The 16,735-nt window shown below is 32.4% G+C and overlaps 2 protein-coding genes across 3 annotated transcripts; one reads left to right on the top strand and one right to left on the bottom strand.

Moving 5' to 3' along the window:
- Positions 1-76: 76 nt before the first annotated feature.
- On the bottom strand, positions 77-11,399 carry Girdin (protein girdin). The gene is made up of 7 exons (XM_073076564.1): positions 11,097-11,399; positions 9,861-10,277; positions 5,642-5,922; positions 5,193-5,363; positions 4,759-4,975; positions 2,072-4,679; positions 77-1,991 (listed from the first exon to the last, which is right to left on the bottom strand). Exons 1-7 carry the CDS (start codon positions 11,151-11,153, stop codon positions 1,630-1,632), a joined length of 4,113 nt encoding a protein of 1,370 aa, XP_072932665.1. The 5' UTR covers positions 11,154-11,399; the 3' UTR covers positions 77-1,629.
- Positions 11,400-12,420: 1,021 nt separating this feature from the next.
- Positions 12,421-16,385, top strand: LOC140744871 (coiled-coil domain-containing protein 149). Of its 2 annotated transcripts, XM_073076562.1 has the most exons (7): positions 12,421-12,751; positions 13,176-13,415; positions 13,625-13,807; positions 14,436-14,714; positions 15,057-15,135; positions 15,238-15,376; positions 15,686-16,385. In XM_073076562.1, the coding sequence occupies exons 1-7, from the start codon at positions 12,689-12,691 to the stop codon at positions 16,047-16,049; spliced, it is 1,347 nt and encodes a 448-aa protein (XP_072932663.1). In that variant the 5' UTR covers positions 12,421-12,688; the 3' UTR covers positions 16,050-16,385. The 2 variants fall into 2 exon arrangements, with proteins under 2 accessions (XP_072932663.1, XP_072932664.1); XM_073076563.1 differs by lacking the exon at positions 13,176-13,415.
- The last annotated feature ends 350 nt before the right edge of the window (positions 16,386-16,735 follow it).

Below are 16,735 nucleotides of genomic sequence, written 5' to 3'. Positions count from 1 at the left end.
ATCAGTATTAGTCGTCAGATTTTAAGTATAATGAGAATGTATGGAAGTATGGAATGAGTAATAATAAAAAATAATATATATTTTGAAATCTTTATTAAAAAAGAGTGTGCTAAAGATATAGTTAATTCGGTGAGAAGTGATTAAGTACTATTATTATACAAAAATTAAAAAAGAAACAATGAATTCGGTCCTCTTGCATATTTCATACACATTAAGTTACCCAACAAGGTAAATTCAAACAGCACCATGGTATAGTACCAACCTTTAATTATTATCTTCCCTTCATTTGTTAGTCATAAATCTCATCCTTACTTAGTTGTTTTGATATTTTCACATTTATGAAATTACACAAGGCACTAGAAATTTTAAAAAATACCAATACAATACAAAAATAAGCGTAACTATTAGCCATTGGCTTCGTTGGGCATATGGAATGCGGCAACTCTTTTTAAAACATAGGCTTATATACTTCACAACATTTATATACTAAGTCTATGGTTTAAAGTTTACCGATTATTGATATAAAAGGACCTTCGAAATTAAGGAGGATCAGTTCACCATACAGTATAAATTTGTATTTGCTTATGGAGTCAAAAAGCTAAGTAAGACCTAAACCATGCTTCTGTTAGTTATCTAAACTTCAAGCTGCAATAATAACTGTAAGTATAAACATATTCATTACAGTCACACAATCACACCGACTTTAACACTATTGTAAATATCTTACGATTTTTATTAAATTAAATATTATTTAGTATATTTTATGTTTTGCTGCCACTAAAATTATGCGGTTTGTACTCATCTAAAACCAGTTACGCATTATTGTAAAGATTTTATTCTTATAATTATGTATATGTATTTTGTGACGATTACAATATTCAGTTGTCATATATAAAATAATAATACAAGTAGTTCATTTATTGTAAAATTAAATGCATTGATTTCATACAAATTTCTGGAATTACATTCAGTAGATATTTAAAAAAAAGGATGTCCATGTATAATACAGTTTTAAGTAGGTTTTATTTAATAGCTCAATATAATAAAAATAATGATAATAATTTCATAAAAAACTAAATCATGGAGATAAAAAATATTCATGATATGAATATTGGTCACAAAGAAACTATCACAATATTGTGTCATGATATATTTTACATATATCTTTAATATCAACTGGGTTACAAGAAATATATTATAGTCACTGGCAAGGCATTATTGAATATGTCACATTGCGTAAATCAATATGATTTTTATAACATACATTTCAATATTACACACAGGTATATTATTTACATTTTATGTATTTGAATTATACACATTAGCCTCAAAATATTCGGATTAATCTCAAATCAATAGAGATAGTAAATATAGTAGAGAGAAAATAAACTCATTACATTTTTATAGGTAAATATCCAAAATAAGACACTGTAATTAAATGCCAAACTAATACTGTCATGAAGAAACTTATTTTGCGTACGCATTACACTAAATTATTGCCAATATAAGTTGATACGCCACACAATCACACTTTATGAAAAACATTCGAATATCAAGGCAATCACATCAGTCTGTTATCTATCACTCACGATCGAGAATCACTAGAATTCTCCTACACCCTGTTTAATATCATACGCAGCCATATTCATACCAAATGGCAGACTCTTTTGAGTTATCTGGTTTGTCAGTTCGACTTAAATTCCGTCTGTCATTCCTCATGTTTGGATCTTCTCTGTCTTGTAAATTGTCATCAACCACAGTCCGTGACTGTTCTGACATTGGTCTGGGATGTTCATTCGCAGGTCGATCATTACTTTGACAGGCTCCATCACCTATAACAGTTGATATTCTATTGTAGACCAAGTAAGTTGGGTTTTCTTTAATCGGTGTACTCTGAGGCTTGCTGTTAAGTGTCACGTCAGGGTTGTCATCAGTTAAATAAACTGTTCGCCGTGAACCAGCCGTGCCGAATACTGGTGAAGGTGTGGAAGCTGTAAGAAAAAATATATGTATAAAAACAATACATATGTATTCTATTTGTTCAGATTTATTGATATTTGTCAAACCTTACCTGCAGGTAAACCTGTATCGGACTCCAAGCCTTGAAAACTATTCCGGTGTGAAGGTGGAACAGCCTTGTGTGGCCTTCTTCGAAGAGATGCTCGTATAAGGGCATCATCCCCACCACCACTATGAATAGATGCTGTCGACAGCCTACGAACGAAATTACTCTCATTTGTCAATCTAGGTTCCAAGCTGTGGATGGAACCAGACATATCTAAATTTTCTGATTTTTTCATCATAACATCATCAAACCTCCTGCTGAAATTAGAATCTGAACTATGTCTTGGCGAGTCTGCACTTGGATTTGAGGAACCCTGATCTTGATCTGATATTTTGGATATCTTTTCCATGTCTTGACCTCCTGGATCTGATTCACCGGACTCTGAGCCCGCGAGTGTCAGTTGTGACTTAGAACGGCTGGAATCTTCTATCCTCTTATTATTTCTCGTAGGTACTTTATTAATTAAATCCGTGCCAGCTTTACGAACTCTTTTGACGAATGACGCACCAAACCCGCGTCTTTTTGTCGTACAATTGTCGAGCTTTTTGTAGTGTTCCATTATTTTTTCTTCCAATTTTTCCTTTTGTCGACAAAGTGCATTCACTTTATCTGCAAACATTTTTTCTTCTTCGTGATAATGTTGTTTATCTTTCAAAGAGTGCGCTAATAGCTCATGATATTGTGTAAGGAGTTGGGACACATGATCCATTAAAGATCTTCTATCAGCATCTAAACTTTTGTTCATTTGAATTAACATTTCACAATGTTGATTAGTTTTACTTATTTCTAACTCCATACTAGTGATTACTTCTAATTTTGTATTGATTTCACCAGACATTTCTGTATTCTTTAACTTTAGTTGTGTTACTTCACTTCTAAGATTTCTATATTCTTCTTGCATATTTCTATACTCTGTTTTCAACCTGTCACTCGCAGTAAATAGATTTCTGAAGTCTTCTTTTAATTTTGAATGTTCAGCTCTAAGATTTGTCAAATTTCTAGATTCTATCCTTAGGTTTTCTCTTTCAATTTCGATATCAGTAATCTTTTTTTCATAGCTTGTTAATTTTTCTTTCAATTCTCGATTTTCTAACTTCAAATCTCTTATGGCTATTTTTACTGGTTCTTTTTCACTCAGAAGAGTTTCATATTCTGTGTTCAATTGTTCATGAAGAGTTTGTAAAGCAACTTGATCACGCAATAGATTATCCTGTTTGTCTTTTAATACTTCTAGTTGCTTAATAATTTCTTCCTTCTCTGCCGCTAATTGACTATTAGCTAACTGCAGGGTCATCTGTTGCGATATTAAAGAACCATTTTGTGAATTTAATGTAGCTACGTTTACTTGTAGTTTAGCATTTTCAGCCTGACAGTTCTCAAGTGTAGCTTGCAATGCTGCCAAATCGGATGATAATTGTTCAATTTGTGGATTTATAACATTCTCATCAAATGCTGGATTCTCTGCGTGATCACAATTGCAAGCAACCAAATTAGTCAAATTAGCCTTGGCTGCAATTTCAGAAATAGTGTTTTCGTGATCAGTATTAGTTATTATTCTTTCTAATAACTCTTCTACGTTCAATTCTTTAGATAATATATCAGCTGTATTAATTCCAAGCTTTTCCATACAATGTCTCAATTTATCGAAGTTCACTTTTTCTGATATTAAATCTTTCTGTAACGTTTGAATTGTTTCTGTGTCTACCTTTTTATGTGATTTTAATTCTTGCGTTTTTTGTTCTAAATCTTGAAGTTTCCCTGCCATGATATTATTCAATTCTAATTGTCTGGACAGCCTTTCGATTTCTTTATTTTTTAATTCAATGTCAGTTGTTATAGTATCAAGTTTAACATCTTTTTCCTCAACAGCTTCCCGTAATTTGTAAACTTCTCTTTGTAAGTTGTGCGTTTCTTTTTCACTGTACGTTAACTTAGTTTTGAGTTCTTCCGTCTGAATAATAAACCTAGTAACTTTGTCTGCTTCAGGTTTCACGATATTTAATTCTTTAGTTCGAGCATCTAATGTTTTCTCTAAATCATCCGCTCTTCGTTGTATCGAATCGCAAAGCATTTGAATTCTTTGTTTATCTTTTGTGAGAGATTCTAAATGTCTTTCAAAATCCTGTAATTTATTTTTTTCAGAGTCTCGATCTATAGATTGTCTGTCAATAAAAGCTTTTTGGCTATCCAAAGAATCTTGAAGTTTACGATTTTCTTCCAGTGCATTTTTAAATACTTCTTCTAATTCAGAATTCTGTAACATAAGTCGACTGCAGTTTTCTTGTAATTGCTCACATTTCAGGGTTAATCTTTTCTTTTCTTTTTCTAATTCTAATACCTTGTCACTGCTTTCTAGCAATGATTGCTCTCTCAAACTATCTATAGCGGATAGAAGCCTCTTATTTTCTAGTTCAAGTTTTAAAGCTCTTGCTTGTGCGTTACTTGTTAATTGTTCGGATAAACTATTCTCGCCAGACTCTAAAGTACTTTCACATTCATTATCGGTATCTAAGTTACTATTATTACTCTCACTGAGAACAGACTTTGTAATGTATTGTAGATGATTGTTTTCTTCTATGAGTTCTTGAATCTTCTGTTGATCAGCATCTCTTTCCTGTAAAACATGAGAGGGAAATATAAATACTAGAAATTGAAATTGAAATTTAAAATAAAATTGCTGTAGTTTTACCTACCAAAGCTATATCATTCGCTTCTCTCTTTAATTTTATCATTGCTGCTTCTAAGGTTAAACACTGTTCCGCCCGCTTCCGTGCTCTTTGTAATTGTTCTTCTAAAGCATCTCTTGTTTCCATTAGAGCTTTGTTGTCTTCACGTAATTCCGCTACACGCGTCTTGTAATATTCAGCATCGGCTAAACGATCACGATAACGCTGAATTTCTTGTTCTAATCTGAAATGGAGAACGTAACAATAATTTATGACCATTTTTGAAACTATTTTAAAATCTAACGTCAAACCAGGACAATTAGTCTATTTTAAAATTTCAGACAAATTGAACCATAAAATATGCTCGGACATAGCATCTTTTTAATTAGAACCCTTAACTTTAGCATTATGAATCTCCAAAATACATTATTTACATGTAGATTTAGTTCCCTTTTGCATACCTGTCACATCTCTCTGCCTTTTCTCTGAGCGCATCGACTTCATCTCTATAGGCAGCTGCTTTTCTTGCCTCGTTGAACCATTCTTGGCTGTCAGCTCTTAACTTTGCCAGAACTAATTTGGTGTGTTCCAACTCCTCTCGACATTCAGACAATTGCTCAGACTTTTCCTCCCTGTAAAAAAACGTATTTAATAAAATAAAATGAATATTACTTTTGCCTATCAACACTAATATTATAAAGAGGAAAACTTTGTTTGTTTGTAATGAATAGGCTCAAAAACAACTGGACCGATTTTAAAAATTCTTTCACCATTCGAAAGCTACCTACATTATCTACGAGTAACATAGGATATATTTTATATGAAATATATTTGATAAATAGATTTTGAGGCGGTACAAAGTTTGCCGGGTCAGCTAGTATTTAATATTACGATACAAAACTTTACATACAGTTCTTGGCGCTGCTTTCTTAAACGGGCTTTCCAATCTGCTAATTCAACTGCTAAATGCTGACTTTCGCCATTATTTTGATTGATGTTCTGTGTGGAGCGATTCTTGTTTTTGTTTTCGTTCTCATTTTCGCACAAACCTTCGCTGAGTACTAAGGAAGCCCAGTTTTGGAGGTAATGGTCGCGTTCCTTCGCTAGACGTCGCATGTGATTAAACATTGTTGGCGACTGGAAGAGATCTATTGCGTCCGGAGTTAAAACTACTGTTTGCATGTCGGTTACCTGTAAAAAATATTTAATATGTATTACGGCGAAGTGACAAATACTGTCAGTACTGCTTTTGGTATATTTTGAAACTTAAATCTATGATTAATGATAACTTCACTGAAGCTGTTGTTTCGTTAAATCTGTTCCTTACTTTAATCAATCAGATATTTAAGCTTCGATTTACAAATGAGGTGTAAGCGGCAATAATTCTGTAATCGGCTTTAAGGGATTCTATCCTATCGGCGATCTATCTGTTCTACATAGAGTTGATTACACATGTCCATGGGCAGGCAGTATCCATAAGGTGGGGTGCTTGGTTGATTGCTACTTCAATCTCTGTATATATGTAAATATGGTAAACAAAGTGCATAGACCTTATTTAAACAAAGGCGACCACAGATAAAAGCGGAGTCTCCTACCACAGGTTTATATAAACTTACCAGGAGAGTCCCGAAAACTTGTAATCTACATACTTGTTTAAATAAAGGATTTTTGATTTGATTTGATTTGATTTGAATCTCATACAAAAAAGATACACATCTCGCCTAGTCACAAAAAAAAATCAATTAAGCCTCTTAATTTAACATACCACGAAAGTTGATTAAACGCGTTCAATACAAAGGACAGATAACCATTGAATGGTCCAAAATATGTACTGTATACAGTACATTGATTAGTTACGCCACAAGACATAACATTTAATTGCATAAGTAATAAACAGACGGCCATTGCAAAATACCTTGCTACCAAATATGTCACCATAATGCAATAAACGTTCAAACATTACATGTTCGTGTGAAAACCGAATGCCTATGCATACCTTTGCATATATTCTGATATATGCACGATCAAAGCCATACTAATTTGCATACAATTGCTAATAATAATAATTTGCAAATAAATATATCCGACGAAATAAATTATCGAGCTAGAACTTAATTGCATTTGTATTCATTTAAATATTAATATAGACAGATAGTGACGAATTTTGTTTTATTTATCAAAAATATTGTAGAAACTACGTAACAAAAACTTAGATGTTTATATAATCTATTATATATAATATGTTCTATGGTTAAAGGTACAAAATATGATTACCTATCTATTCACATCTCATAATTACATCGGATCATTCACCGGCTCCAGCCCGCCTTACATTAGGTTCCGGCCCGCGGAACGTATTAAAATCGCGCGTGTAACAGAGTAAATAATTTTATGTATTCCTAATATATGGCAATGGACAAGGAAGACATAATTTTCCGAGGCGTTTTAGCTTAATCCTCAAGGATAGTGGCGAATCTTTGGCTGACTTCAGATAGGAATATCTAATTCTATCTGGGATTGATTACAGACGCCGATAAGCGGCAGTAGCTATTTACCATCAGATGGACTGCGTGCTCGTCTGCTACTCATATATTATAAACAAAGAAAAAAGGTTCCACATCTTTGGGAACACTTTTTACGTCGATATATTTCCAGGAATAAAATTCGCATCCAGGACGGCGCCGCTTAGGGGCAGGCAAAAACCTTTTTTTTCCTAAACTGTTTTTTTGTTTTCTTTAGCTACGGTCCGAACTTCGTTAATATTTTCAAATTTGGGACGCATCTTTGAAAAAATTGCTCATACCTGATTTAAATCTTTAGGCACCAAATCAAAGCTATCTTACCATTTACAAATAAACCCGCAAATAGCTTATATTCCCATACCACAATGTGTATACAACTGAATAGCTGCGACAACCGCGATAGTATCTGCTCGTAATTTAACTTTGAGTTACACGCCTTTCTAAATTCCTATCTTAATAACATGAGGAATAAATGTAATCGATGTTTTAATATCGAAAAGGTTTGCCAGTCATCCATATCCACAGATATTAGCAAAAAGAGCTTCACTTCCGCCTCCATATGGGTTATTTTTCAACGGATATTTTATACTGATTGATGAAGTGACTAGAACTCCTTGCGTATTATGTAACACGATGTGTGTCTGTCGGTTTGTGCGCTAACTCGAAAACCGTTAGTCCGAATCACATGATTATTTTTTAAGATGGATATACGTTATATTAATAGTTTTTTTAAGTAAGTATATTGAGAATTTTAATTACTTAATCGATAAAAAAATTCGCGACGCGAGCAGCCGTGGTACGCAACGGTAACAATGAATGGTGGAACCGTGGGATCCACAGAGGCGACATGGTAAAAGCAACATGTGCGTTTTTATACGAGCGCATCCGCGGGTATAGCCAACCTGCTAGGCCGAGATAAATGCGTGTTGAATTACGTAACATGTAATTAAAATTAACCAAAATTCCGAAACATGAATGATTAAACTCGAACCCATTAATTTAACTCGATGTTTTTGTTCTACTTATGTATCCGTAACGACAAAATCCGTAGAACAACGGAAGTTACAGATATAGCTCTCAAAATTAGCAAGCTGAAGTGGCAATGCACAGGCCACATCGTTTGTAGGACAGACAACCGATGGGATAGGAAGGTCCTCGAATGGAGACCACGTCTAGGCAAAACAAGTGCAGGAAGCAGCCCAACACAGTGGACTGATGGCCTGAAGAGTACATCAAGAAACTGCTTGAATCAGACGGCTCAAGACCGGCCGATGTGCCGCAGATTTGAGGTGGCCTATGTCCAGCAGTGGACAATTAAATGGCTGATGGATAGTATAAGAAAATATTCTATAAACTCATCTCTAAGTTAAGAACCTGTTCATAAAATATGTCATGACTCATGCAATATGTAAATATGCAAAATCATTGCATTTTGACCCTTTCACTGGAGGAGCACTGACATATTATACCATACTTATAAATTTAATATTACTTCTAGGAATTGTACCTTTTGCTTATCTCTATAAATGTTAAAGCTCAGATTCAAATGTCAACTTCACAATTATTTATTTTGTTAGACACAAAATATTTTAATATCAGCAAAAGGTCAATAAATTAATATGAATGAGCAGTAAAGATAATGGCATGTTGTTGAAGTAGCTGTGACAAAGATACCCGTTACCAAAATATTTAAAACAAGTAGAACACATTCTTATCAGTCATCTAAGTAATGGTTCACTGGGCAAGAGCTGTGGGTATGTGGGTACTACATTGATAACACCTTCAGAAACTCCTGTGTATCTTTCAACAGTTGACTTATTTTTTTCAATTTCAATTTTGTTCAATAAATATAATGTTAACCAATATCTACCATGTATTGATTTATTTAATACTTTATTTTTCGTTCATAATAAACAGATTTAATGTCTTATGGGATTTTCTACTTAATAAATTATAGAACTTAATGATTTATCATATACTACTAAATCCTTTTACCTACTTAGAAATATATCAAGAACGAACACTGATAAGTCAAATCAGCATGTGTTTGTTCTTGGTATATTGATATAAACAACAAATTTTAATTTATTTTGAATATATTTTTTTAGTTTGACCATCCAAACAGCTTCCATAGAAAATATATCTCATATTCATCTTGACATCCCATATTAAATTGAAAATTGTTGTTTTGACCAAAAAATAACTTATATACCTCAGAAGTATTTGGTATTTTTGGCAAAAATGAAAGCTATATTTTACCTTAATACTTATTTGAGAGACACTGCAATAAAAAAGTATGTCTTACTGTAGTGACAAGTGAAACACGAAATCATAACTGGAATTTATAACTGCACTGAATAATAAACAAATGTGTGACAAGAGTAAGTTCATGTTTTTAAAATCATATTTTGCAAGATAAAAATTCTATATAAATGCAAATGTGACCTTGTTTATTTTTTTGTTAACTACACTTGTCAGAGGTTCAGAAAATGACAAAGGTACCTTACCCTATTATGTATCATTCCTGAGAGATAGATAAAAACCTTAGACCCCGAATGAAGCCATGGGTAAAAGCAAGTACAATATAAATTCAAATGGAATACATACCTGCTTTATACATTCCACTATGTTGTGTTGCAAATCAACATCTAGTTCCTTTATCCTCGTTATAAACAACTCCTTGTTGGGACATTGCACTGCTGCTCCCAGTAGTAACAATATTAGAAGCTTCATGTTTTCAAGACCTTCCCTGGATTCCGGTGCTTTTCCTAGACATATACATTCCGGTACCACTAATAAGGTCATGCCTAACTCTTCATCATATAACCCTTTTACATTTTTCACTATAGCATCAAAATTCTTCACTCTACCCAAAATCAGTGCCTGGTCTTCTAAGCCTGTGAGCTTTGTGATATGATAAGAGGGCTCTGGGTCGATCTGAAGGTACACGTGATGCAGGAGGTCCCCACTGAATAGTGAGGAGTAGTCTGTGAAACTTCCTGGCTCTGGTATGCATGATTTTATCTAAAAAGGAAACAATTCTTCATCAATCCCTTATCATTGTGATTAAAATGTCTTTATGACATTTAATGCAAAAGTAATTTTATGTTTAATTCTAGGAGGATGCTTCTTACTTTCTTACTTCCATTAAACATTTAGTCACAAATATATCACAAATATACATTATTTTAAAATGTTTATTGTTGTAGGAAATAAAAACACATTAAATTAAGAGTACTATTACACAAATTTATGTGAAAGTAAGGGCTGCTAAAAATACATGTGGTGCTATTTATATCCTAAGAAACACATTTATATTAATTTATGTAGTATGGGAACTGTTGTTGTGTTTTTATTGCCTCCATGCAGGAAATGAGGGCAAAGAACAGATGCTATTGTTCATATTGATTTTTTTCTTTTCATGTCAACTTTCTTTAATTAAGATTGATTGTATACATGTGAGTATTATTATTACTAAAATAATTTGAAGTTTATGTATAGAGCTTAAAATCGATGAAGATTTTGTTATGCTGTATTAAAAATCTGACCTATCTGACCTATTTTTTATAAATTTGAAAAATATATATATAACATATATTATGTGATTTATTTTTATACAATCATTTTGTATCTAAAAAGTAGTTCTTTAAAATAAGACATTCACTCTTCATTCATTGTTAGAATTAATTGTAATTTGATTCTATGTTATAAATCTTCATTCAAAATATATGCCATATATAGATATCATAACTAAAATCAACTGTTCACTCAAACGGAACGCTCGGATAATTTTATCTCACGGTTCACTCTAGTTTATACGAGCACGAATCGTTGATCACTCACCCACGAAACTAGGGGTCCACTTAAGAAGTCTTCGATTTCGGTACCAGACGCGGCCATTCTCGCCGGGCGTTAGGATGAACGAAACCTACTCCTCTGAGCTCGGATTAGCATGGCATCAAAATAACTCTTCAAATTACCACAAGACGGAAATCTACTAAACATCTGCGACAGAACTTGTACAAAGACACCGTAGAAAATAAATATGTGCAAGCACCGTGACACTTGACAAGTTGTTGTCACACAGCTAAATAAAGCTAAAACAAACGGCAAAAGCACACACAGCCGTGAAATCAATAAGCATTTATAGGCACAATATCCTTAAAATAGGTAGTTTAGTTCAACGACCCGTATAAATTGAAAAATGTTATGGATTAAAAAAAACAGATACCGCTATGAAATTAAGTTTAATTAAGTTCCCTTTCTGGACGGTTATTTATAAAAAATAACATTTGTTTTTAGAGTATTACGGACTGCGGACGGACATAGGTAGCTATACTCTTTGCTGCGGACTGCAGCATAGTCCTAACTATAATATTCTAGATATATATCATGTTAGGCATTAATTAGAATAATTTATTAAAATTTTGTATACTTTTACCACAATAATTATAATTAGAGATGTATGTAATCCACAGAACTGTATTCAAACGAAACAAATACAGGCCTGTGATGGAATCCATAATATGGGTACAATATGAAATTTTAAATCTTAGCAAATATATGTGAAATATATTATATCTACCAATAACAGATGTGCATCAATTAAGATGATTGATTGGGAATTGTTACAGAATCTAATAGTTTCAGTTACGGATATAGGCTTTTTAATCAACAACAAAACTGCTAGTCCGCTCTGAAGTCGTTGCGAGCAGGTGCAGACTTATAATTTGCTGTGTCGACGCAATTCAATTTCTATGTTCAGAGTGGACTAGCAGTTTTACGCGGACTATACTAAAATTTAGCTTAATCATTATTTAAAATAGAAATTTATATTAGTAACATTTTTTAATACATTTTCTAATTCTTACATTCGATGTTTTTTTTAATTTCAGGGTACTTAAATAGCTAAATAAAATACATAAATACTTAAATTTCTAACTGTGGTAGGGAAAAACTTGATTATCATCGATGAATTAAATCGTTAAAATTTGGCGATTATTTACAATAGTTTTGACAATCTGGCAACATTATGATCGCTAGTAGCATAGAATAACAATCTAGTAGGGCCACCGCGAAACGAATAGAAAAGATTGTCGGAAAATAATATTATTTCATATTTGTCTATGGTCCAATTGACGTCTCAAATTGTCAAGTTTAGACTTTACTGAAACTTGAAAGTGTCAATTCGTCACTCCTGAATTGTAATGTCAAAACATTGAATTCAATTTTACAAAATATTTTTGATAATCCAGTATTCCCAGTTTAAGTGATAAGACGTGAATTATACTTTCTGTTCGTAATATTGTTTCAATAACAAAATGTCATGTACTATAAGCTTCTATGGCAGAAGCATATAGTATTAAAATTATATCGCGTTTGAGTTATTTAATACTATTCTTTTATAGTAAATAAAACACATTTAATAAACCAAAATGTTCACAAAAACTATGAAGGTTCAGTTTCAAGATCAACAACTCGATGATTATGTGCTTGAGGTAAAGATATATATATATATCAAATATGCCCCTTATGAATGTTGTTTTTTTTGTAAGATTTTTTAACAAATACAATTATTGAATTCAACCTAACAAGAACTTAATGTATGGGCAGTACTCCCTAAGCTGGTGCTTGTTTTATTTAAGTTTCAACTATTTATTACTCATAAAATATTACATTATATATGTATTGAATGATAAATATATTATAATAACACTTTAAATTAACCACTACTAAAGATTGTTAATTTTATATTTATATTTTATATCTAGATATTTTTACAGTATTTTATTTGTGGAATAGTGAATTTAATTAAAATTTGTCATTAATTACTTAGAACTTTCCCAGTGTAGAGAGTTGAGAGACTAAAGTTGGTGGTGTTTGAGGGTAATGCTAATGTTTCGTAATTTACACATTTTTTAGAATTCAGTATTAAAAAGTAAACTGCAAAGCAAGATAGATGCACTTTCCATCATGAGTAGGGAGCTTGACAAATGCAGTATGGAGCGTGACCGGTACAAGATCTTGGTGGAACAGCTCAAATGCCAGAAGAGCACAGTACCATGCAACTCTAATAATTACAAATTTGCACCAACTAACAGTATTAGTGGCAGTGAAATACTTGCAAAGACGAGGGATCATAACAACATGCTTAAATTAGAGGTAAATCTAACATCATGTTTTAAGTTTGCTTAAAGTATAGTTTAACTATTTAACAAACAATTAAAATAATTAGTTATTATTAACAAGATATAATGAATGATAAAGGTAATGATATTTTTATCATATTACGAAACATTATTTTGTTCTTAGATGGGTTTTAATATAATGAAGAGATAATATGTCAACAAAAATTGCTTATTAATTCACAGATGGAGACATTACGTAGCCAATTAGAAGAAGCCAATGGAGACATAATTGCTCTAAGAAAACAGCTTCAAAAGGACACTAAGTCAGATGAAATAATTGGAAGCAGAAAATCATCAGTATCTGTAGCATATTCCACTTCAGACTATGAACAGTTGGTCCAAGAGCTGGAAAAAATACAAAAAAAGGTAATTCATTTTCATTTAGGCATAGCTTTTACAGTGAATTAATTCACAAAGTTTTCTTATTGCAAAGCATGAATTAGTCAATTAAGATTTTGTCGATCAGGCATGAATCTTAGGGCTTATGCTTTTACACTGCTAGGACAGTGGACATATCCCTGTAGTTCCGGGACAAGAATAGGGCTGCGGTATCCCCTGCCTGTCGTAAGAAGCGACTAAAAGGGGGCTTCTGAGGTTGTGGGTGGCAAGAGTGGGAGCTCGAACCGCCCAGCCAACAGACCCGGGAAGGACGGTGGTATGTATGGTCGCATACCGTCGTACATACCAGACGGCGAGCGTTAATCTCACGTGGGCGGAGCCCGACGGGACAACGCGCTAAGAGGACTCTGGTTGTGTTCCTTTGGAGATCTCGGAGTCCTCTACGCAGTGTGCAGGATGGCCACTGGGGGGGTTTTCGTGCGGTAAGAGTCCCACATAACCCAGTGTCGCTCCCACGGCATCGGGTACTTTGAAGGTTTCCCCCTTGTGAAAAAAAATACACACAAATGTTTATTGTAATCTGCTTTAATATTAAATATACTATCAATTAAATGTTTATCAACAGTATATATGATATTTCTCCACCATCAAACAGTATCAACAAATTCAATTGGATTATCGAGCCACACTGGATGAAAAAGAAGAGCTTGTATCGGACAGAGATTACTACAAGAACAAAGTAATCAGGTTAAACCACCAAATCAGTTATATGTTGTCAAATAGAATAAAATCCCAATCAGATAAAGACTCAGATATGCCAAAACCAGTAGTGGATATTGATGCACTGGTGACAGAGAATAAGTATTTGCATGAGAGAATCACTCAGCTTCAAGTTGAAAAAGAAATTGTTAAAAGAAACCTTACAAAGTATAAGGTGAGTTTTTCAGCAGTTTGTTACTCCATGTAAATGTTAATGTAATTGTTATATGTATTAATGAATTATTCAGTGTTCATTGTAAGTCATAAACATCTCAAACCTAAATGCAGAAGCTAATATGTGTAAGAAGTAATAAAAATAAGTGTGGGGATGGTGTTTCCATTGTAAGATCTTTTAAACTTTCAAACACATGATATTTAATATTTTTAAGGACACTTATTTACTATTTATATTAATGGTATACAAACCATCATGAGGAAAGGAGGACCTACATTTCTTTTTCAGGCAAAGTGCTTATATTTGATGGTGATTAATTTAACAGTTAATTTTTATTTCCAGACTCTTCTTGATAATAGGAATAAAAACAACACATTGAACTTTAAGAAAGGTTTTTCTGATGTTATGACCCAAAAACAAGGTGAGGTTCAGTAATTTTCTTCTTATAATGGAATAGATACACTTATTACTATTTTATTAATCTTTTTGAAATTCTATAGCATATATTTATTATTTTTTTCAGTGAGAGAGTACCTTGATATAAATTCAAAAACAGGTTTAAAGCGTAGTTCTGCTGCAGAATTAAAATCTCTATGCTTAGGATTGTTTGAAGCGCTAAATGATAAATCCATTGCCCTTCAACATCAGAGAAAGACAAATCAGTGAGTACATGCAGTATTAATAGTTTTATCTATATCAAACTTCCTGTCACATTTAATTTTGCAACTTTATTGAAATTAAATAATTCATACATTATTTGATAAGGACATTGTTAGATAAATTATATAATATAGGAATAATTATCAACTTAAGTTTTTATGATGATTTTGAGAAACTATTCCATAATTTACCTTAAACATTTAGAAAATAAAAAATAGATTTGATATAATGTTAGTTCTTACTCGACTGGCAAGCAAGGGTTATTGCAAGGTCATAATTTGTTTTGTAATACTGTTGCATTTCTTTTACAGAATTTTAGCGAATAGAATTACAGAATTGGAAAATACATTAGATAGTTGGTGTAATGGCCAAAAGTGCATCCCAATATTTCCGTCACAAATGCTACTAGAGGAAATTACTGACTCAGGTTCAAATAAATCTGATGAATCAAAAGACAAAACTGAGACAGAAAACACAGGAATAAAGAACAGGTATTCAGACAGTGATGATGAGCAAACCAAGAGTAATAATGATAGCTCCTCTATAGAGCTGAGGTATAATTATGATGAAGGAGGTGATGGTGATAACAGAAATGTGTCATCTAAAACTGTGTTACCAGAGGAACTAGAGCAATTGGTGAGAGAAGCACTAGCTGAATTGAAATCAGGTGAATAGATAACATTTATAACGGAGTAGTATCTATCTTGAATTATCATATCTAAATCTTATTCATATATGCTTTATAGCATTGTCTTACTTATGAATGTTGTGTCCTATGTCCTAATCTTTCAAAATATTTGAATCCTTGATGGTGGCAAATTCAATAGGTTTTATACTGTTATGTGATATAATTATGATAATTTATGATTAATAGCAATAAACATGTACAAACAAATATTTAGTATATTATAGAATATATCAATATAACAAATTACAATCATGACTACATTAAAGCCAGTAACATTATATCTAAACTAATTGGTTGGCAATAGATATGCGAATTTTGGAATTGTCTAAGCACCATCTTTATGTAACAAAAATTATAGTTTTTTTTGCTTATTCTTCATCTGTTCAGAAAAACAACGAAAGAAGTGAACGAATGAAGAGGTATATTTTTAATTATCATTCCATGTGTAGATTTTACAATTTTTTGAATATTTTTATGCAATTAATTATGCTTCTGTGTATAATAAACGTTTTTTTTTTTGGTTATATAATATTATAGTTATATAAAAATTTGTAAATGAAACCAAATAACCAAAGTTCTAGTCCATTGTAGTTTTAAAAATGTCTAGTCAAATTTTATTCGTATATAATTGAATCCCAAAGAAAATTAGCTCTCTAGTATGGATCTTTATAGA

Source organism: Epargyreus clarus, unplaced genomic scaffold, assembly GCF_041222505.1.
Source record: "Epargyreus clarus isolate Ecla_fem2 unplaced genomic scaffold, WU_Ecla_fem_2.2 ptg000009l, whole genome shotgun sequence".
NCBI lineage: Eukaryota > Metazoa > Arthropoda > Insecta > Lepidoptera > Hesperiidae > Epargyreus > Epargyreus clarus.
The sequence above is the reverse complement of the archived record's forward strand: the minus strand, read 5'-3'. Positions and strand labels throughout refer to the sequence as shown.